The sequence below is a fragment of the Gambusia affinis genome, linkage group LG03 (genome assembly GCF_019740435.1).
Source record: "Gambusia affinis linkage group LG03, SWU_Gaff_1.0, whole genome shotgun sequence".
Classification (NCBI taxonomy): Eukaryota; Metazoa; Chordata; class Actinopteri; order Cyprinodontiformes; family Poeciliidae; genus Gambusia; species Gambusia affinis.
In genome coordinates this window covers 24,334,758-24,356,247 of record NC_057870.1, presented here as the reverse complement: position 1 = coordinate 24,356,247, position 21,490 = coordinate 24,334,758, and the positions used below count along the sequence as shown (strand labels likewise).

Genomic DNA, 21,490 nt, shown 5'->3' with positions numbered 1-21,490 from the left:
TTTTTATTTGACAAATTTTAAATTTCTAAATTGAAAAAAAAAATTAATTGTTTATTATAATAAAATACAATTACAAAACAACGTGAATCTTTTTTACAAGCCATTATTAAACTATGATTGTAGACATAAGCATTTCTTATCAAAGATATTGTTTTTTGTGTTTTAAAAGTCATATCTGCAGTTTTTGTTTTGCCACTAGATTCACTTCCTATTTTTCTAAATGTATCATTCATACAAAGGTAATATGTAATGACACAGATATTTAAATTATTCAAATGAAATAATAACGTTATTATTATTATTATTATTATTATTATTATTATTATTATTATTATTATTATTATTATTATTATTATTATTATTATTATTATTATTATTATTATTATTATTATTATTATTATTATTATCAACCAATATTTAATCAACTATATATTTAGGTATCTAAATATATATCTAAAGAATTATGTTTACTATCTTACTAAATTTACTCATGTGTATTAGTTTTCTATAATTTTTTAATATTGTTCTTTCGTTCTACTTGTTCCATCGCGGCTACCGTACCTAATTGTTAACAACAAACATGGCGTCTTCAATGTCACTTCTCGGTTTAGGTCGTTTGTCTCTCAGCAACGTAGCTTCCAGGATCCTGCTGAATCCAGCCAGGTAATTTAATATTGATTATCATATGATTTTATATCCGTTTGTCTTACTAGTTTTGGGATTATTCATGAATTTTTCAGCTCAGATGTGGAAAACCCTCCCAGGCCGATCAATCTAGTCTACCCCAAGCTAAAATAAAACTCTGAAAACTAACCATTTATAAAAAAAATAAAAATAAAACATAAATAAAAATAGATATATATCTTTTGGGGGTTAGTTATATGTCAGAATATTTTATCGACTTCTTTTCGTCATTTTCCAGTGTATCAGATAAATGTCAATGTCCTTTCGCAAACGCTGCGAGGTAGCTAATTAGCTGAAGCTAGGCTACAAATCAGTTTAGGAGCAAACGCAATTAAACAATCTTTTCTGCTGCGTAAAGCAAAATACCATCCGTAATGATCGGTGCGACATTGTGAACTTTTCTTTAATGAGGCGCGTTATGTGACAGAGTGTAGTTTTATAGCAAAGTTCATTCATCCTTACAGTCAAGTAAGGTAGCAAGTTAAAGCAAAACATCACTGAAGATGTCATCGGCCATAAAGTATAATATAAGTTACAAACTATATAGATCCTATGATCATTTGTTTTGTTAAAAATCGCCTTCACCAGTATTCACACTGTTGTATGTCCGTTTTAGGAACCCAAGTACTTGACAAGTACTTAACCACTGAAAAATTAGCTTTTACTCCTTTAACGTAAAGCATGTCGATCTAGTTTGAATTTGCGCAGTTTGGCACAATGTTTTTTCACCGTAATATTATGAATGTTTCTTTAATAATCAAACAGGATTTTTCTGAAGAAAAATAATTTTCTCACGATTGGTAAGCCAGCAGTAACATTTGTGTTTATCAGTGGCAGTAAAGTGAAGAGGTTGTGAGCTGGTTTGATTTTTGACTAATGCTGAGAGACATACTATAATCTCTCTAAAAAGAAATGTGTTATCTTGCTTGGCTAAAGTTATCTTTTAGAAAGTAGATGTAAATAGTCTACTACCCCTATTTTTTAACACCTGGACTTTGTAATAATAATTAAATAATATGTCACATTTTACCATAACTATGACATATAATGTATAAAACGTATGTGGTTGCGTAGATTTTATGCAACCACTTAACTACTTGTTGAAGTAGCTTTTGATTTTATTCTATTTTTTTACAGCACTTTGCAGTCTTTTTGGTAGTAGTATACCTTTATGACACATTTTCATTAGGCTGCAATTTTTTCTTTTCTTTTTTCTTTTTTTTTGCAAAAATGCTGGTAATCTGTCAGATTGTGAGTGCATATCTGTTGCACAGCTATCTTCAAATTACTCTGGTCAGACTTTGGTTGGACCATTCCAAAACTTTAATTTTCTTCTTTTGAAGACAGCTTGTTGTCGATGTAAATTTATTTATTTTATTTATTTATTTTTGGTTATTGTGCCTTTTCTGTCAGCATTAACTAGTATTTGGAATTGTTTCTAATCCCACCACATGAGTTATATAGTGAGGTATAAGATATCATAGTCAGGCTGCAGTCGGCTGCTAACAGACATGCAGTTCACAGATTTTAATTTCAAAATAGTGTTTCCTTAAGTAGATGGAAGGTGGTGCTTCTTTAGCTCCTTAAATATCCTTGTTGTTTGTGAACAAAATCTTTCAAACATACAAGTGTGCCGGTCTTGCCAGTGAAGGACAAGTGTAAATAAGCTTCTTTCAGACAGCTGATTGGCAGTATGGAGCAACAATTGGAGGGAAGAGAGGTTCTCACAGGACATTGTGCTCAGTGCTGTTTACAGCTGGAAAAAAAAAAAAAAACGTATCTCCAAACTTCTTTTTTGTTTGCTCATAAGAGATGTTAAACTGCAGATCAAAGCTTTTTGTTATGAAACCTTGCCTAGTTGCATCCAGAAATAATTATTTTTAACTACCAGATGACAGATCAAAACAACATTAGTATATCGCTCATTCTACAAGATCAGAAAACAGTTCGAAATGTATTTAATACTTGCCATACATTTGAAGGACAATTTTGTTCATAATTCTTCTTTTTTTTGTTGTTTCTATTGTTTTGTTTATTTATTTTGGATATTTAAAATGTCTTCCAGTTCCAGTGTTAAATTTCTATAAGAATTAAAATTTTATTGATCTTTTAGAATGCTTTCTTGCATTTTATCTTATCATTACCACTGTGTTACTTTATTATGGTCTCAGAACAGCAACATTACAATATATCACAATAACTTCTGGGACAATTTATCATCCAGCAAAATTTGTTACCGTGAAAGGCCTAAAAGAAAAACAAAGAAAATCCAAGTAGAGCATGCTCTAAGTTTTCTGATTAATTAATGTGACAATGTGCAGTGGCGTTGCTATGGTACAGATTAGTTTATTAGTTTGATGTAAGCAGTGGAGGTAAAAATGTGCAGTTTCTGGCCAAACAATCAACGCATTTCATGAAACACAGCACGCCTTTTCCATTCTCTTTTGTGAAAAGTAAAGTTACGCTTTTGTAGCCAATATTCCTACAAATTGTCTTGGTGATATTTTGATAATTAGGACATTATGCTGAGTGAGCCCTTCCTTGGCTGAGTGGCGATGGCCCTGCGCCGCTTAGTGTCAGGATACGGCTGCACTTTCACAAAGAGCTCCTCAGTCCCCGCCTGACAGTCACCCAGCAGCCAACAGTAAGCACGTCCCGTCATTAGGATGAGAGCGAGGCTCTGCCAGAGATTCACCAGACAGAACTAATAGGTGGCGGGGGGGATTCCTTCCTAGCCGCTTCCTTTTCACTGTACTCTCACCCCACCCCATCCTCCAAGACTGTCGGTGGCTGCAGAATGCCACTTGTTTGTGTAATTTCCTGCTTTGTAGTGGGCTGTTGAGTGTAATGTCCATTCATTGATTTTTCAGGTCTACAAGCACATCAGCATCAAGGCTGGCAGAGAAAGCAGAACATGACACGCAACTTATTACTGTTGATGAGAAATTGGTAAGAATCCCTGCTTTTCAACGTGACACATGGCTGCTTTTTTTTTTTGGTCTGATCTGCCGTCTACCAATTATTTTCTTGGTAAACAGTTGGAAACTCTTAATCAGCTTTAACAGGACAGTAGGCTTTTGCAACAATTTGATGGCAGGTTTCGTCATTAGCGTGCATGCTCAACGCTCACATTAATCCTTTTGGCACAGCCATCCTTGTTATTACAACTACTGAATAGCTTACTGGGTGGAATTTGGGCAGCAATTTGGCAGAATTGCTGTGAGTAATGCTCAAATCTAGTTTCACGTATAATGGAAAAAATTTACTTTCCAGAGCAACAAAAGAATTACAGATGATTCATTTCTTGAGCCTTTTTGTGTTTTCTTTATTATTCAAATATATGTTGATATTGTACATATTTGTGGTTGTCCAACATTTCATAAACCAATAAGGTTTCATGTTATATTGAGCACAGAGTGAGAGAAATGTAACATTGATTCATCACATCCAGTAGCAGCTCTTTCTTGGCCTTACCCCAGGTTATTAATGACTAAATATTGGCCGTGATCATCAACAGTATCACTCGATGTCTGAAATTAACTTTTTCTTTTACAGGTCAAGCAGGGTGTTAGATGAATATAAAATAGGCCAACAAATAAATTGTTTGTTAGAGCCTCACAATTTGCATTCAGCAGATTCTCACAAGCAAACTAAGAGGCCAGAGTCGAACCCTGTGGAGAAATTCTGGTTCACATCTCTAAATGCAAAGAGTTTGATAAATACTGCTGTGTATTTTTGTTGTTGTTTATTCATATATGAATTATTATGATTTTTGCTCTTCTGCCATGTTTAAGATAAGATTTCTTTTATGTTTTGCCTCCTTTCTGATTTCCTCTGGGTTTTTTAGCTCACTAAATGTTTCAGATCGTCACCCAAATTTGAATATGAGACAAACATAACTCGATTAAATACAAAATGCAGATTTAAATAATAGTTATATTTATGAAACTCATGAAAACCAACCTCATGTAATTGTGAATTAACTGCTGCAATATTTTTTTCGCTAATCAGGCCACAAATAAGCAGCCTATGAGCCTGTAAGCAGTTTGTGTGAGATTTCATTGCTCATTTTTTAGATGAAAAAGTTATTTGAAGCACCATTGAACTGTGACTTGACTGTGCTGGTTTAAGATAACTGAAATTTACCAGAAATGTGGAGAGTTAGAGCTAGAATTAAATTGACTTTTATGATAATTAAATAGAAATGATCCTTGTGGAAAAAAAAATTGTTCCCATTAAAATAGCTTACTCATCTGATACCTACCAAGCAAGCCTAATTGTTGCCTTTATTGACTTGGTGATGTTGAAACGGGAAAGACACGCTTTTATTTTGCTGCACTACAATTCTATGCACAGCAGATTGACAAAACAGCTTGATTTGATTTGATTTAATGTCATTTAGATTTTAAAAGTTCAGTCTGTGGACAGAGGAAACCAGGGTCAATAGGAAGTCATGGTAGTTTCACATGTAACTTGCAAGTCTTCCATGCAAACTTGTAAATATTTAAATTGGTGAATTAGTGTTTGACCGCAGTTTGGCATTTGACTTCTGGGACATTTTTACTCTCGCTGACTGATAAATGGAAACAGAGATTTATCTTCTGTTAAATTTCCTGCTCGGTAATTCCTTAGAGTTACCAAAGAGGTGACAAATCCATGGCACACAGAATTTTCTAGGGGATAAATGTAAGTTAGGATTTTGTAGCCTGTGTTGTGAGTTTGGATCTGTAATTTTGTATGCTTGTATATGACATGTGTCTTTGAACAATTCAAGAATAGTGCACAGATGGTGAATGCAGTTGGACACTATGTATTTTTACAGTTGGGTAAAGATTTTTACAAAAAAATTAAAATATTCACTATAAAAGTATTCATTCTACACATTAATTTTTTTGCTTTTGTTTTGATTCAGGAAAGAAACAGGCAGCTCAGAGCTTCACATAATCTCTAATTAAAACATGAACTCACCTCTGCGTGTTATATGTTTGGGGTTCTTATCGGCACATGTGGTTCTAATGACATATGTTGGTTGGAAAAGAAAAAAAAAAAACAATACAAGACAGATAAAAATGTGCAGTTTTCTGACCTGAACACAAAATAAACCGATGTTTGAAGTGGCCAAAGTTAGCGCTGTAGCATTTGAAGTTTGTGGTGTGTTAGTGAAGCACTGTATAAGTGCAAAAAAATTTTAGTTCAGGAGAAATGAGGGAGTCTGTTTTGGACTTTTTTTTTTTTTTTTTTTTTTTTGAATGGCCAGGGGCCGGTGTGAGCAGCATCGGTGTGCTTTTGTCTCAAAGCAAAGCTGGCCATACTGGCAGACAAACTTTGGCTAGGCGGAGTGTTTGTCTCTGTTCTCTCAGTAGGGGCCGCCGAGAGGACCAGCAGAGACGAGAAAAAAGGGCCTCCAAAACACAGTGAGGGATTTTGAAGAAAAGGAGTTTGCACAGAAAGAAAAAAAAAGTTTGTGAGACTCAATTGGGTGGCGGGAGGGAGACAGTGACCACCTCAGTGTTGTTGGTCACAGAGCTTCCTTTGTGGCGTGTTGTTGCTGGCGACGGCGGGAAGTACTTTAATGCTCACCCAGACGGGCCAAAAAGAGAGGGCCTCAGCTGTTTACAGTGCAGTGGTCTCAATCTCACATGGAAGAGGGCAGCAAGAGTGCTCTTCCTGTCGGGCATTTGGGAGCATGTCAGCACTCTAGTTGGCCATCAGTCCGTCGATAAGTGAAAATTGCTTTCTGTGGAGACCAATCGGCAAAAGGATCTCAATCTTTGGAGAGGTTATGTCGGGTGAGGGCGCTCCCTCTCTGTGCCAGCCAGAGGAGAACGTGGCATTCTGCTTATTTCATTTAGATGAGGCTGCAGTTTTGAGCGGGGCAAGTGATGTTTTGAATTCACTCCAAAAACTGTCTGAATGTTTCTGTCTGTGATACTCACTTATCTTGTCCTTTGTTCTCATCTGTCCAAGAAAATGCAACCCCTTACAGGAACTCGCATCTCTATGGGTTTTCTGTCCTTCTCTATTACACTCAGATTTAGGAGGTGAAGGACAAAAACTTCCATCTCTCCCAGAATGCGAACAAATTTATTGGAAAGGTTCACGCGATACTGACTGTGACAGAGAACAATAATTAGTCATTGAAGCATATTGAAGCATTGAAGCATGTCTAAAATCAACCAGTTTATACCATTATACCAAAGTAAAAACCTTCTGAAGTTTTTAAGCATTTTATAATTTTAAAACCTCAAACTTTTTTTTAGGGATTTTATGCTATAAGCTACCTACAAAGCATGGTTTTCAAATTTTATTTCACAAACAAGAAAGGTGTGATGGGATTTTGCATTATTGGCTCAGGTGCTACAGACTTGAGCATTTTCAACAAGACTCATGTTTTATCTTTGACTAGGCCATTCTATCGCAAAAATATAATTCTGGCTGTGTATGTAGGGTTTTTCAAGACTAATGCTGCAGCAGCATTTCTTCCAGGAATTTAAAAGCCAAACTCTACCTCTATTTTATTGCTTCAATGTAAAGAATTTCTAATTCCCTTATGAATACTTGCTTTGCCATTTTAATTTTAATTAATTTAAGTGTTTGATGTTTTTCCCCACTTTATCAAATGTAAAATTTCAATTATGACTTTATTACTAACTAAACTTTGACGTGATTGACGGATCCCAAACAAAAAAGATGCGTGATGGAGCTCCAGTGCCCGGGGCTGTTCCCCGGAGCGCCCGGGCCGACGCGCCTTTGTTTGTAATTACTGTTTGATTAAGCATGCTGGGCAGCTCCCCTGGTCCTGCTGGCTGGCCACTGATACACAGCTTTACAGGGAATGTCTGTGACCTCAGTCAATTAGAGTCAGCTCCTTTTTGCTTTAACACTCCGGCCCCCTTCTGCAGAAACAGCCATAACAGCTGCCTCAATAAGCAGCACTTTGTACCCCCGCTTATTCACAAGTGTCCAAACGTCTACTACTCCTGCTTCAGCCACGGTCCGCTCCGCTCCCTCTCTCTCCACATAAAGACAGCACCATAATCTTAAAGCACTTGTTGAAGCCTTGTTATAGAGTTCACTAAAGGCTGTGGGGTTTTACAAGACGGAGGAGGACAGTTATTAGGCTGCGAGGAATCGACGAAGAGGAAAGAAGGTGGATAGAGGAGGAGGGGTATTAGATTGGTAGGGCCATTTTATTCCTGGCATGCTTTGTTTAATATAAAAGTCTTGGTTTCCAGTGAATCTTGGTTCACACTACTTGCCTGGCAATTGACATAACATCTGTGCACAAGATGTTGGGTTTGACTGCGGTAAGGTAGTTGACTCAAAAGGCATGTTGTTGGTTCTTTTTAAAGACCTAAATTAGAATCAGATTGAGGGATCCTGCGCCTGTCAGTCAGCATTTATCTTGACTGACAGGGTTTCTCATGTAGGATGATTTTAATTGGCCTCAAAATGGAGTCAACTGGGAGTTTTGGTTCACTTGGTTTTTTTTTAATGTTTTTTTTTTTTTTTTTTTTTGCCAAAATCTGGATTGTTACAAAAATATTTCCTCAAAAGAACAGCTGTTAAATGGAGGAGAAAATTTTACTTTTTAAATTGTAATCTTTTTTTTTTTTTTAAATGTTATTATTTGTAAACAAAAGAGAAAAGCCCATCCATATGCATATGCGTGAACTTTACTTGCATCCCACTCGCAGTCCGGGTAACTCATGCATGTAAATATGCGTCGCAGCAGCACTTTGAAGTCTACAGTACAGAGGTGAATACTTTCAGATTCAGACCACTCTTGCAGACGGGGTGACCTACCATGGAGCAGACCACATTCACTACCCCGAATCCCCCCTCCGTTTTTACCCTTCTCCCACCCTTCCTCCCTCCTTTGCACACAGCAACTTAAGTGTCTGTTTTGTCTGGTTGAACCTCTCATACGGCGCGTTTATCCAAAAGGGGGAAAAAAAGATCTCACAGCTCAAGTTTGGAGTGTAGAGGGTCAGAGGATGTTAGTCTTTGAAGAGTACCAGACAAGAGGCTTTATTATGCATCATTCAGTAAAAGGTATTTCCTTTATTAGCGCTCTCTTCCATTGAGAACCAGCCTCTTAGGAGGACTCTTCTGCTGTCAGTGAGGGCTTCATATTGGAAGTGTCTGGTTGTGTTTGCAGATTGGAAGTAGAAAAAGGTGTGTCACTTCTGTTTGCCTACACTTGCATTTGCTCGTTAGTGATAAAGGCAACCGACCGCTTTCAAAATTTATTTGTTCTTGCTCGATTTTACAAAATCTGACAAAGGTTCCAAATATGTCCTCTGAGGTTTTCCTCATGAGTAAGAAAGTAAACAACTAAATGAGTAACAGAAACGAATGGATCACAGCAATGATGCATGACTCATATGACTGTTGCACCATCGTAGGGTGCAGGTAAGGAGAACTGCTCCATTATTTCTGATAAATCTTATTGATACCGGACATGTAATCTTATTAATATACCAGAAAATAAGAGGACTTTTCTTTAACTTCATAGTAAAACCTTTCCTCAACATGCTGCTGCCCTTTGCAAGTCAGCTTGCTGAAAGAAGACTGTAACTCTTTTCGCATTCTTACAAGAAATATGATATTGAGCTGTTGAAAACTGTTTTCAATCACAATAATAGTTTGGAAACAAAACCTGGTTGGAAGTAATTAATTGGATGGAGGCGTTCTGAGGTCTCATAAAGCTGTGGTTTCAAAAATGTTCTGTTCTGCTTAATTTGGTTTCATGTGATACAAGATTAAGTTCTGGATATTTTTTTTGTTTTGGTTTGTTGGACAGAACGCAGAATAATGCAGCACTGCCCCTCCTGCACTTGTTGCCGTCCATTGCTGTTCAACTGGCGGACAGAACATTTAAAAGAAAGATGAATTCAGCTGTTTGGAGATATCAGGGACTGCAAAAACAAATAAATATGAAAACACAAACAGCCATGATTTGAACAGAATATACCCCTCCCCTCGTGGCATTCTATGCTATATTCACAGTAGTGCAAACTTAAAAGCTACTCATAAATTTAGAGGGAGTTCATTCATCATTTTGTCTGAATCATTTTGATGTTACTTTGATACATCAAAGTAAGATCAAATAAATGTTATGGATAACACTTCTGTAAGTGTTTCAGTCCTTATGTTCAATTACTTTAGGTAACAGGAGAAATTGTTCTATTTTTTGCTATAGATAACTGATTAGATGACATACAGTTTTGTTTAAAATTATACAAGGGATTCACAGTTACTGATTTATTTTTGTAACGAAAGAAGAAAACATTATAATGTAACTCCAAATTATTTGTGAAAATCCACCCATTAACAGAATTTTTTATAGAGTATATCTAAAATACTCATAATGCAGCTTGCAAAGCTGAAATGCGGGGCACAGCGCTACTCAACATGCTATTGACCTGCCGTTTCCAAAGCAGCCAATTGAAGATTGCTATTTATTTTCCTCCTTGATGATTGGTCATACCACCAAGCGCATAAATAACAAAGACTTTAATGCTGCTGCACTAGTCCTAAGACTGTTTCCGCTGTGCGTATTAATTTATATTAATTTATATTTGATGCTTAAGCTATTAAGAATAGGCAGTTCTAGAGGGGCTCTTAAGTATTTGCAGATTTTAGTTAGTTCTGGCTATCGTCCCTTACGCTGTGGGGTAAATGCTGTGAAATTTTTACTTAAAGTCTGAGAATTTCATAATTTAACTAAAATACTGTTGCTACATAATTTTAAATAATTCTGAAAAATGGCTACTGAGTCGGTTTCCCCGAAGTTCTACGAATTAAAAATATACAAAACAGAAAAAGTATAATTTCCAGGATTTGGTTCCATCACCTCCAAGTAAGCTGTTTTACCTCCTATTAAGATGGGGGAACATCTTAATAGCATTAAGATGTTCCCCCAAACAAACAGGCATGCCTTTGTGCAACTCTTCCCTGAATGACCTTTCCTTTTGTCCCCTTCTTCCGATTCTCACTAGGCTGTGTAATGCGAGATCCGAGATGACCCTCGAGCCAGCTGCTTCTTGCTCCAGTGTTGGATCACTCCCACACATGAGCAAGCAACATAATATTTGTTTCTATTAGACGCGCCCCCCTCCTATGTCCAATCAGTAATTGGCACGCTTTTTACTCTTCAAAGTCGTCTGAAGGTGGGAACCGGTGGAGGCTGATGAGTGAGCCTCTCGGTCTGGGTGTGGGACGGCTGGTGTGGGGTTAAGGGTGATGTGTTTGGGCTTTCAGCACATGCTGACTCAACATCATTCAGCAAGGCTGACCTTACGGCCCCTTTAGGCCGCTGAGCTGCAGTTTTGGTGTACAGGTGTTTGTGCTGTGATAGGCTACAGCTTGGTAGAGGAGTCACTCTTGTACAAGGTCCTCAAAAATGTGGCTGGTTGTGTTTATTTGTCTCTATCTGCAGAGCCAGCTGGAAATATCAGCTTAAATGAATGAGTTTTAAAAGTAAGACAACTGAGAAACATTTGTTCAGCAATTGTACCAGCACTGTTGTAGTTTTACTGTCTACTCTAATTCAAACTTGGAATAAAAGTTTGCTATTCTGCCAGTAATACAATTTGTTTGAAAGATACATAAACAACTGGTCACATCCAAACAAGCCTATCAAATCCTCATGTTTAAGAAGTTTAAAGAAAGTGAATGGCGTTTATCTCATAATGATCATATTCAGAATGATTAAATGGTGAATGTGCAATGTCTGTTATAAAACATTTAACTAAAACAGTGTTAAATCTATTCGGTTCATCAGGGACCAGATGTATACTTCAGCCACACACCTGACTTGAATAAGTGGGTGATCAACAGGCTCCTGCCTGTTAATGCTCCTTTGATGGCATGCAAAAGAGTTGCAATCATTGGAATCAAGTGTTTTGGAACAGAGGCACATCTAAAATATGATAAAATAGGGCAGTGGCCCCTGAGGACTGGGATTGGGAAACACCGATCGAAACCATTAAAAATATTCGATAAACATGTTAATCATGTTGTTTCTGTCAGGATTATTCCTCTTGTGTTTTCTTTTACACCAATAAGCTGCAGTTCATGGAGAGTAACAATCATCATAACAAATAATTATGTCTTCAAGGGTCAGCAGATGGGAAGATTTATCATTGAATTATGTCAACAAGTTTTCAATTAGATTTGTAATTCTGCTTTTTCCTAGTGCTTTGAGTACTGGTCTGTAAAGTGCACTTCTCAGTATGAGTTTGGGTGGATTAACAGCAAGGTTTTCATGCAGTTTTTATTTTTTTATTTTTTTTAAAATATAGAATCTTTATCATTACCATAAATATTAAAAACAAACTAAAAACATGTTTCTATGGTTTAAAGTTCTTTTTAATGAGATTCCACAGCGGCCAGAGTTGTTGGTTGTAAGGAGCCCAGAGCCATGCAGCATTTCTCCTTTCCTACTTGTTGGTTTGCACTGCCAGTCAGCTGGCTCAAAGTGCATTTCTACATCTTTTCATAGTTTATAAAAAAAAGACAAATTTAGGAATAATTTATAAATTATTTATTGGCATTAGAGCAATCAAACCCTTTATGTAAAAGCTGAGCAGTTATCATCTTGTTTTCTAACAATTGTGATGTTTTATTTTGGGGAGCTGTAACTCCTTGAGGCTGGAAGGTCTCTGTGTAATCACCCTAATCTTTAATTCCCTCCAAAGATTCTCCATCAGATTCTGATTGGGATATCGAGCCAGTAAAAATGCCTTTAACTCCAGTCAGAAAAAAACATTTTGGTAAAATAAAATAAGAAAATAACTTTACTTTTACTCTGACAGTTTTGAAAATAAATAAAATTTAAAAAACTGGTCCAATGATTAGAGAAATTAAATTTAAGACCTTTAAAAGTCTAACCCATAAGTCTCACAGTTCTGAAAGTCTGATAAAAAATTTTCTCCTCCAGGCAGTAGATATTTCCGCAATCAAAATTAATTTTTTTAAGTAATTCATCTGATTTTTATTAAGATTTTCTCAAACATACATCCAAAAGTGATATCTGATTGTTCACTTTCTCTTCCTTTTCCATATGTTTTATTGTTGGCAAGCTACTTCTAGGTCTAAATTACATTTGCTGTCTTGGCGAAGCTCAATCTCTTACAGAAAAGCATAACACACCACAGAAAATCTCCTCTTTCACTTTAACCGGTCTGCAAATAATATCGGAAGGACCAAAGAGGCCATGTTTTAGATCACTGAGAGGAAGAAATCTGGGTTTAATATTCCTTTGTATAAACTGTGGGAAGTGAACTGCAGGAAATGTGGATATTCACCTGCAAATCATCTGAAGCTGACAAGATGTGTTAAGTGATATGAGGGTAATGGTGGCTGGAAGAACACTTAGAGGAAAGGACAGTGCGGCTGCCCATATGTCCAGTTCAGAGTCAAAAAAAGTTGCTCATTGTTGTCTGTTTTCTTTAACCGGACAAATAAAACAGACTTATGTAGGTGATATGAAGCACATCAGTAAGACTATCAAATGTCTTGATTTAACAAGGTGGAGTAATAACTGCTGCTTTTGTCTTCTCTCAAACATTATTTGAATGGATCTATGCAGACGTTCCCATTTTTTACTTTGAAACCTGAACACAACACTTCTGCTGTTTGCCATTTGATCCCTGAAGCTAAAAATAAAATAACCGACTCTGAGAATTGAGGTGGTAAAGTCCTGTCTTCCTGACTCCCTTTTTCAGACAGATTCCTACTTCCTCTAAACAGACGGCAGTTAATCGTCTCATGGCTGCATGTCAGTCTGAAGCTTTGCACATTTTCTATGTTGTCTCTTTGAAGAAAATTTAGTAAGTGAACATTGATGGACAGACTTGAGCAGAGGCACTGGATTCTGTTAAACTATAGACAGATGAAGGTATCAAACAGGTTTGCAACAAGGCAAAACCTTAAAACCTAAACCCGTTGTAGATATAGAAACCTCTGCTGAATGCCTGGTTGCATGTTAATATTTTCATCCAGTCCCATCCGCTGACTTTGTGTCCAACCATGCTTAGCGCCTACTTGGCAAATTGATCTATGACAATCTACCTTTAAAAGTTTGAGACTGAATTCTCTGTAATATAGTCAGTGCATTGACTGGTTAGTAATTGTGCATGGTATGAAAATGAGTGAATATCGGAATTGCAGTCATAATTTCTCTACTTACAGCTCACTCAGCCCATTGCATTATGGTCCATAATCAGTAGGCCTGACACTTTAGGAGGTATTTAAGATGAATCAAGTACTTATTTAGGTCTGATTTGTTTATTTAATTTTTAATGTCACATTAAAAAGTTGTCTAGGATTCATTAAAACTGGTATGATGTGAACAGTTAAGTTCTCCTTAGTTTGACTGGAGGTCCATGAAACGACTCTAAAGCAATAAAGTTTCCTGTTGGAACTGTTTTCCATCTCACGGTTCCCTTCGTTAAAACAGATTCTGTAAAAAGCATCTTCTCAATGTCCAATTCATCATTCACAGTGGATCCTTTTTCTAATTAAATGGAAATCGAAATGTACTTTTCCATATATACTTTTTCGGTCTGTTTCCGTTTATCGTTTTATTTGGTTGCCATGTTGTATATTTTCATGGTTTTTATTTTGTGAGAGAGCCTTCAGCATTTTTCAGTCTTCATATTGACACTATTTCACATGTCTGTTACTAGAGAATGAATTTCCTGGCGCGCTTTGCGTCCAAAAGCGTGAGCCAGCTGAGCTTTTTTGTTTTTCAACTTGGACCAACACGACATTCAAGGAGGAAAGAAAACTCAGACTTTTACTCCAAACATTCCCCGTCAATGTTCCAAACATTCGACGGGGAATGTAATGCAGTTTCAGTTTTATTGAGCAACATGAGGATCTAATTGTCTCTAAAAACCTTACCTAATTAAATTTTAACATTACTCATGAGTGCTACAGGTGTTTGGTTTAGCGTTTAGCACCGTCAGCTCAAGATTCCCAAAGTTTAAAGCTCATATTATCAACACCCTTCTTTCCAGCAGTTTTTCTTTTCGCCAGACTAAAGCACTTTGAGATTTCTTTGTTGTTTACCCAGAAGTGTTCAGCTCCAGGTCTCTGTTGGAGCATTAGGGGTACCAGCTTTCAGCAGCCTGGTGGGCCAGCAGCCCCACAGCGACAGCCTCCTATGTGCTTTTATTTGGCCCGTAGCCAGGAGGTGTCAGAAATATTGACACGCTTTCACGTGACGAAGACTTTGCCAGCCAATTTCCCCCACCCTCCTTTCTTAAAGCCCGCCATTCTGTCTGCCCAGCCAGGTATTGTAGGGCCCTGTGAAGGCCCTCTGAATAGTGTCAAACTTGATAGTTCTCATTTTGCTTCCTGTACATGGCAGAAGAAAAAGTGCCCACCGTGTGGGTTTTCCTTTTGTGACGACCCTTTCTAGTCCTCCTGGGAACACACCACATTCCAGCCACAATCATCCCCCCCTCCTTTGTGAATCCGGGCATTGTGGGTGAGCCTGTTATGCCGATAACCCTCCTACGTCTCGGGTGTAATGCAAGAAGAGTATCATAGAGGTCTAGACTTGTATTTCTACATGCAAAGCCGGATAACGAGCAGAAGGTTTTCAATGATTTGGGAGAGTTCTTGTTTTGGCTCTGTTTATGTGCAAATTCCCTCCCTACAATATGATTTAAGGTCTGCTACATCTGGACAAATTACCACACCAGTGTACCATGCATGGGCCCCATGTGTCAGTTATGGTTTATGTAACTACATACGCGGAACCATAGTCTGACCTGCTAATCCCAGAGGCATCATTTCTAGTGTGGCTCAAAGAAAGATTTTCCTGCATCCAACCACCAGAACTAAGTCGGCAACAAGAAAGTTTCTGATTGCAGATATGATTTATTTCATGTTTAAATGTACAGAAAGGTAAGTTTTCGGTTTTTGACTCTGCTCCAAGACTTTCAAAAGGTTTCTATCCTCCCATTTATGGGAATGCAGATCTTTGAACACCCTTGAAAATAAAAACTAAATTCAAGACACATTTCCGATCACCAAGCTGGTGAAAAAACATCGTTTTTGCTGCTATGCAACACTATGTTGTGTGTTATTGTGTCATGAACCATTACCCTCTCTGGGTGAGGAGAACATGTTTTCCTCCTCTTTGTGACAAGAAGGAATTGTTAAGGTTAAGTAGATAGGGCAGCCGGAAATAATTACCAAGCACTTGTGAAGTCCAGCTCCCCCCAATCCCTCCTCCTTTTGTCTGACCTTTTTCCTTTCATTTTAACAATCTTTTCAATGTGCAGATCTTGTTTATGATTATATTCAGGCTGTACTTGCCTCTAAGCGCAGCAAAAAGATGTTTCACTAAAACAAGCTGCAGTTTTGCAGTTAGACCTGTAATTTAGTGGGCTTAGATGCCATCGGAGGCTCCTTGGCAAGAAGAAAGGCGGGCTTTTGTGTGGAGTTCATGGAAAATGACCCCCTCTCTACAAATCAACTGGCAGATGACAGACAATGATGAAAATTAGATTCTTTGAAGTTGTAATGGCCATTGAAATGTGTAAAATTCTTGCATTGAAAGGAGAACCTCCTGGAAAGGCCTCAGTCTTTGGGTGGCTGCTGCCGGCGTGCTGGGAGGTTCGTCTGTGTTTTGTCGCCGACTTCCCAGTGCTTGTTTGCTAATTCCCTGAAGAATTGGACCAGATCTTTGATAGGAGCCTGAAGGGGCTCCCAGGTCCCACCTACTCCAATTGTCATACTGCCCTACTTTCTTTCAGCCTGGTGATAAACATCTGGTATGTTAGGCTATGGCTGCTTAAATGCAAAAGTTGAAATAAATTATAATGTAAATGTAACTTCTGCTTTTCCTTTGTAATATCCTCCAATATTTAAGTTTGTATACGTTTTATATTTAGTCCTGTGTAAGGTACCTATCCCCTCTCCGGAGAGCCCTCTGCTGTAGACTTCATTTTAAAGATGTTTAGGGATGTTTTTGTCCGTGATTGTTCATTTGATTCGATTGAGTACCAAAATTGGAACATTTGTTCCATTTTCAGCTGGAGCGGTTCACTTTCACACTGCACTGTATGAAAGCAAACCAAACCATTTGAACAACTTGTCCACCTCCCCAGCTATAGGTGCTCCACCAGCAACCACTGAAGGAAATAAAGAAGGCATGAGCACAACTTCTTTCTTGACGAAATATAAATAAAAATGGAGTTCTGTCAGATTTTAGTAGCTGTAGGATTTCTTTTTGTCTTTGGTGAAAGAGCATGAGCCATTCTCAGCTAGTGCTAAACTTGTGTTTTTGTTTTGGTTGTATTTACCCAGAATGCTCTGTAGTCTGATATCTGCTTGCATCCACATAGTTTCAGAGTTCACTTCAACCCAACCGAGACCTTAGTTTTCCTCAGGTCTTGAACCAGAGTTCAACTTTTTTGATCAGCATCAGAAATCTATTTGATAAAATTAAAAGTCCACTTTAGACCTAAAACCGCTAGGGTTAGAAATAATAACTTAATTGTACTTAGGCACATATATACATCTCAATGCACAGTTTCCATGGTTTAAGCTGACGTATCCAGCAGTATTGACATAGTTTTTTAGGAGGATAAAGTGATATTTCTGCACAAGAGCTTAGAAAAGTAACTGGTAAGATGTTCCCCATAGACAATAACAGTCTAATCTGTTATTTGTCTGTTATAAAGTATTATAATTTTGCAAAATATTACTTTTATTAAATTCTAAAATACAAAAATTTACATTAAATCGAAAAGCTAACCATAGGTAATTTGTAAGTTTAGATTTGAATATTTTTTACCACTTAGAAAAATTCATTTCAAATAATTCACATGCAGTTTTAATCCAAGAAAATTCAGCTACTGTAACTGTTGAATTATACTAAGTGAAAAACATGAGCTGAAAATTTTGTGGTTGAGGACAACTTGGCATAAGCAGTTAAACTGTTGGCTGATGCAACAATATCTTTCTGTTTTTCTGCTTCTAATGAACTACACAGATCAAGAAATAAAAAAAAAATCAAAGTTAAAATCCTGGCAGGTCAAAACACAAAAAAGGGGCAGAATTAAAATGAGGAATGTCAAAATAATCCATCATATCAATGAAACAATAAAAACACAACCAAAACATTTCGTTTGCTTTATGGCGCCTATAAAAATGTTCACTCCTCAGATTTATAACAATTTACTGTTCTTCAGCGTCCCGGCTATTTAAAGTGGAAATAATTCTTCCCAGTCTGATGATGGACAAGAAAAACATGAAACAGTTGATTGCATATTTCCATTTCGGCTGCCAACCAACATTTTCCTGAAGTCAAGACAATTTTTTTGGGGGGTGGGGGGCCTGAAGTTTGGGAAAACCTCCAGATGACCTCTTGGAACAGTTGGATTCATATTTTTGGCAAAATCATCGATGCTTTTCAGGAAAGACTAAATGTCTGTAACTATGGCAACAAAAACCTTCTGTGACTGCTCAGTATCAACCCATTTTTTTCAACTTCTGTTTTTCCTCAACTTTTTTTTTTCTCCCAAAAATCTATTAATAATTAATCTAATATGATGTGGAGGATCTGTAACTTCAAGTTGGATCATTGGGACAAATTGACTCATCTGTTTTGTGTAAATAATATTTTGTTTTTAAATGGAGGAATTGTGATTTCAGTTAGATTTATGAAGCATAACTTAGCTGTTGTTTTTCTCATTGGTCATGTTTTGACCCACAAATCAACTCATCATCCCCTCCATAAAATCTCTGGGAAGTCTTTCTGTCAAATTTTATATGGAAGTCCGTGTTCTGCCAAGGGAGCCAAAATGTGAATGTAAAACGCCCAACACAGAGAACCTGACTGCTACAACGTCATCATGAACTGAGAGGAATCCTTGCCAAAACAGAGCTTTTTATTCGATCATAATCATATTTCTCTGTTTAAGAAGGTTCTGCTGTTTCTTTTAAGCCGAAGTCTGTGCAGTTTTATAATGTATAGTTACGTTTTTCCACCAGCCACTAAAAATTACCCTTCCTTTTTGTTTCCTGTCGAAAGCTTGCTTTTCGTCACCGTCTGTTGTTTTTCTTTTCTTCCTTTTCCCTTAGGACATCACGACTCTGACGGGGGTCCCGGAGGAGCACATCAAAACCCGCAAGGTTCACATCTTTGTCCCCGCCAAAACAGCCATGCAGTCTGGCATCAACAGCACCAAGAAGTGGAAGATGGACTTTGACACCAGAGAGCGGTGGGAGAACCCGCTGATGGGCTGGGCCTCAACGTAAGTCCATCACTTTGAATGAATCTGGATCGTTGCGAAGTGGGATCATAATCATTTTAATTGTGTTTTCTTTCCTCTGTGTTTAAGGGCCGATCCTTTGTCCAACATGGTGCTCTCGTTCTCCTCAAAGGAAGACGCCATTGCTTTTGCTGAGAAAAATGGTAAGATCCATAAAAGTGACCGAAAACGGAACAATATGTAAGACAGTTGGTTAAACTGATTGTGTATATTATGCTTCAGTGTAAACATTTTATTTATTATTTTGGTTTATAGTGCATTCGGTTAAGTGATTGTAATGATCATGACCAGCTACATTTTTATTTATTTTTTTTGTACTTTCCCTTATTATTTTTTAACTTCACTGAAATAAAATTCTGGTTTCAGTGTTGCCTAATGGCACTTTACAGAATTTATTGACTACTTTAGATGTGTGAATGAACCAAATGTAAATAGTTTTTATGCTTCACAAGTATATTTACTTGTTTTTAAATCATTTTTTAAATACTTTCCACCTTCAGAGTTTCGCAGGTCAAATTCTTTATTCTGTGATCCACAAAAGTATTCACTCTCCTCGAACCTTTAACATTTTCAAAAAGCTTAACATGCTGCATTAAGAACTACTGATGTGTGGTTTTCAAAAATTTGAACTAAAAATCTGAAAAGTGTGCAGTGCATATTAATTTAACCCCTATATTCTGATACTCTTAAATCAAATCTAGTTGACTAGCTGCCCTAAGACGTTCCCTCATTAGTAAGCTATCCACATTTGTGTAATCTCAGTTACATCTCCTGCCTCTGGTTACTGTGGAGGAGCTTCCAAGATCCACCACTCAGGTGGAAGAATCTGGTGATTGCTATTACTCTGCATTCCACAAAAGTGGCATTTATGGAAGAGTGACTAAAGGAATGATGATGAATGAAAGTTGTGTGAGATCTAGTTAGCCTTAGGAAATAAAAGGATTGCAGGCCTAATGAGACCAAAATGAAACTTGCCCCACATGAATAATGCAGCATATGGCTAAAAACCACCTCAAGACGTCATTCGCACTTTCATACATGGTGGTGGCCCCATCATGCTGCGAAGAAGGTAGGCATATCTATTTATAATGCAAGAAAACCTGTTAGTGGATGAAAGACACTTTAGATTTGTTTGGAAGTTTGCCATCCTGCAGCTCAATGACTCTAAATATACAAGCAGAGCAACAGTAAAATGATTTAAATCAAGCAATATTCATGTGGAGCAACGGTCTAATCAGAGTCAACATCAATATTTAGTTGAGAATCTGTGGTGAGATTAAAAAAACTGTTCTCCGTCGTTTTGCAGTAAATGTAGCTGAGCTCCAGCTTTTTCAAGCAGGAACTGGCTACGAAATAAAGTCGTTAAAGACACATTTTAAAAGATCTGCAGTGAAAAGTTGCTCTATAAAGATTTTACTCCAAGGGACTGAAATATTACACTTTTCAGATGTTCATTTGTAGGAAATAAAAGGAAAAATTAAAAAATATGTATTTTTATTTCACAAAGATGTACCATCGTGTACTATCACATAAAATCACAAGGTTTGCGGTTGGAACATAACAAACTGGGGGAAAATTTTAGGGGCGCAAATATGTGAACTCGTATGTGTAAATGAGCATAATATGGGCTCTTTATTGCTCAGCTGATTCGCTGTTGTAAACACAGCAACTGTCATCGGAGAGCAGAAAGACGACTGTAATACATCCCCTGTTTAAATCCGGAAAAAAAACTAAAAAGTCTCCAAAAACAGAGGCACAAAAGAGAGAAAGTTTGGAATGATTCAATCTGAGCTGAACAGGCAGTTAAACATGAGTGATGTGTTTTCTGTCTAGCAGCAGTCAAGTTGACGCTGATTCAGAGAACTAAACCATCTGGGGAGGCTTGTTGAACAAGTAAAGAAAACTGGCTTCTTCTGTTTATTGCGCCACGAAAATCATTAGAGACGTTCTGAATGCACGTGGCCTGTAAATGTCCGCTGGACACCTCATCGGCGCTGGAGCTCGTCCACTGAACGGATGGGACGCTCTCACCACTTACTGTCGTTTTTGCCCGCCAGGTTGGAGCTACGAAGTCACAGAGAAGAGGACCTCAAAGCCCCGGGTGAAATCGTACGGGGCGAACTTCTCCTGGGACAAGAGGACCCGGAGGTCCGCAAAGTAAACTGAAGGATCCATCTGTTTCCTGTCCCGACCTGCGTGTGTCCTGCTGCGGACATGTTTCATTCTTGTCAATAAATGCATAATTATATATAAGAAAACTAAACAACTGGGTCATTATTGCTTTCGCTCTTCAAACATTCACCTCATTAATTGACTACTCGACTCAATCTCGCTGATTAATGAGGTGTCTGATCTCCTGGTCGAGTTGTGCAACAGTGAAACAGTGGTACGTTTCATTGCATTGAGAACCTGTTTAAACACACAGATAAATGTTTCTGGAGGCCAAAGCCGGGGACATTGTTTTTATCCCATTTCCCAGATTGTTTCATTGTTTGGAGAGCTGC

At 37.5% G+C, this 21,490-nt stretch overlaps 1 protein-coding gene across 1 annotated transcript; it reads left to right on the top strand.

Moving 5' to 3' along the window:
* Positions 1–542: 542 nt before the first annotated feature.
* ndufs4 (NADH:ubiquinone oxidoreductase subunit S4) lies at positions 543–21,249 on the top strand. Its single transcript, XM_044112393.1, has 5 exons — positions 543–663; positions 3,555–3,633; positions 18,796–18,968; positions 19,056–19,129; positions 21,044–21,249. Exons 1-5 carry the CDS (start codon positions 581–583, stop codon positions 21,145–21,147), a joined length of 513 nt encoding a protein of 170 aa, XP_043968328.1. The 5' UTR covers positions 543–580; the 3' UTR covers positions 21,148–21,249.
* The last annotated feature ends 241 nt before the right edge of the window (positions 21,250–21,490 follow it).

Excerpts from the sequence above, each read along its gene's own strand:
- ndufs4 (XM_044112393.1), top strand. The coding sequence starts at position 581 with ATGGCGTCTTCAATGTCACTTCTCGGTTTAGGTCGTTTGTCTCTCAGC. Across the intron at positions 3,634-18,795 it reads TTACTGTTGATGAGAAATTG|GACATCACGACTCTGACGGG; the intron begins GTAAGAATCCCT and ends CTTTTCCCTTAG. Across the intron at positions 18,969-19,055 it reads CTGATGGGCTGGGCCTCAAC|GGCCGATCCTTTGTCCAACA; the intron begins GTAAGTCCATCA and ends TCTGTGTTTAAG.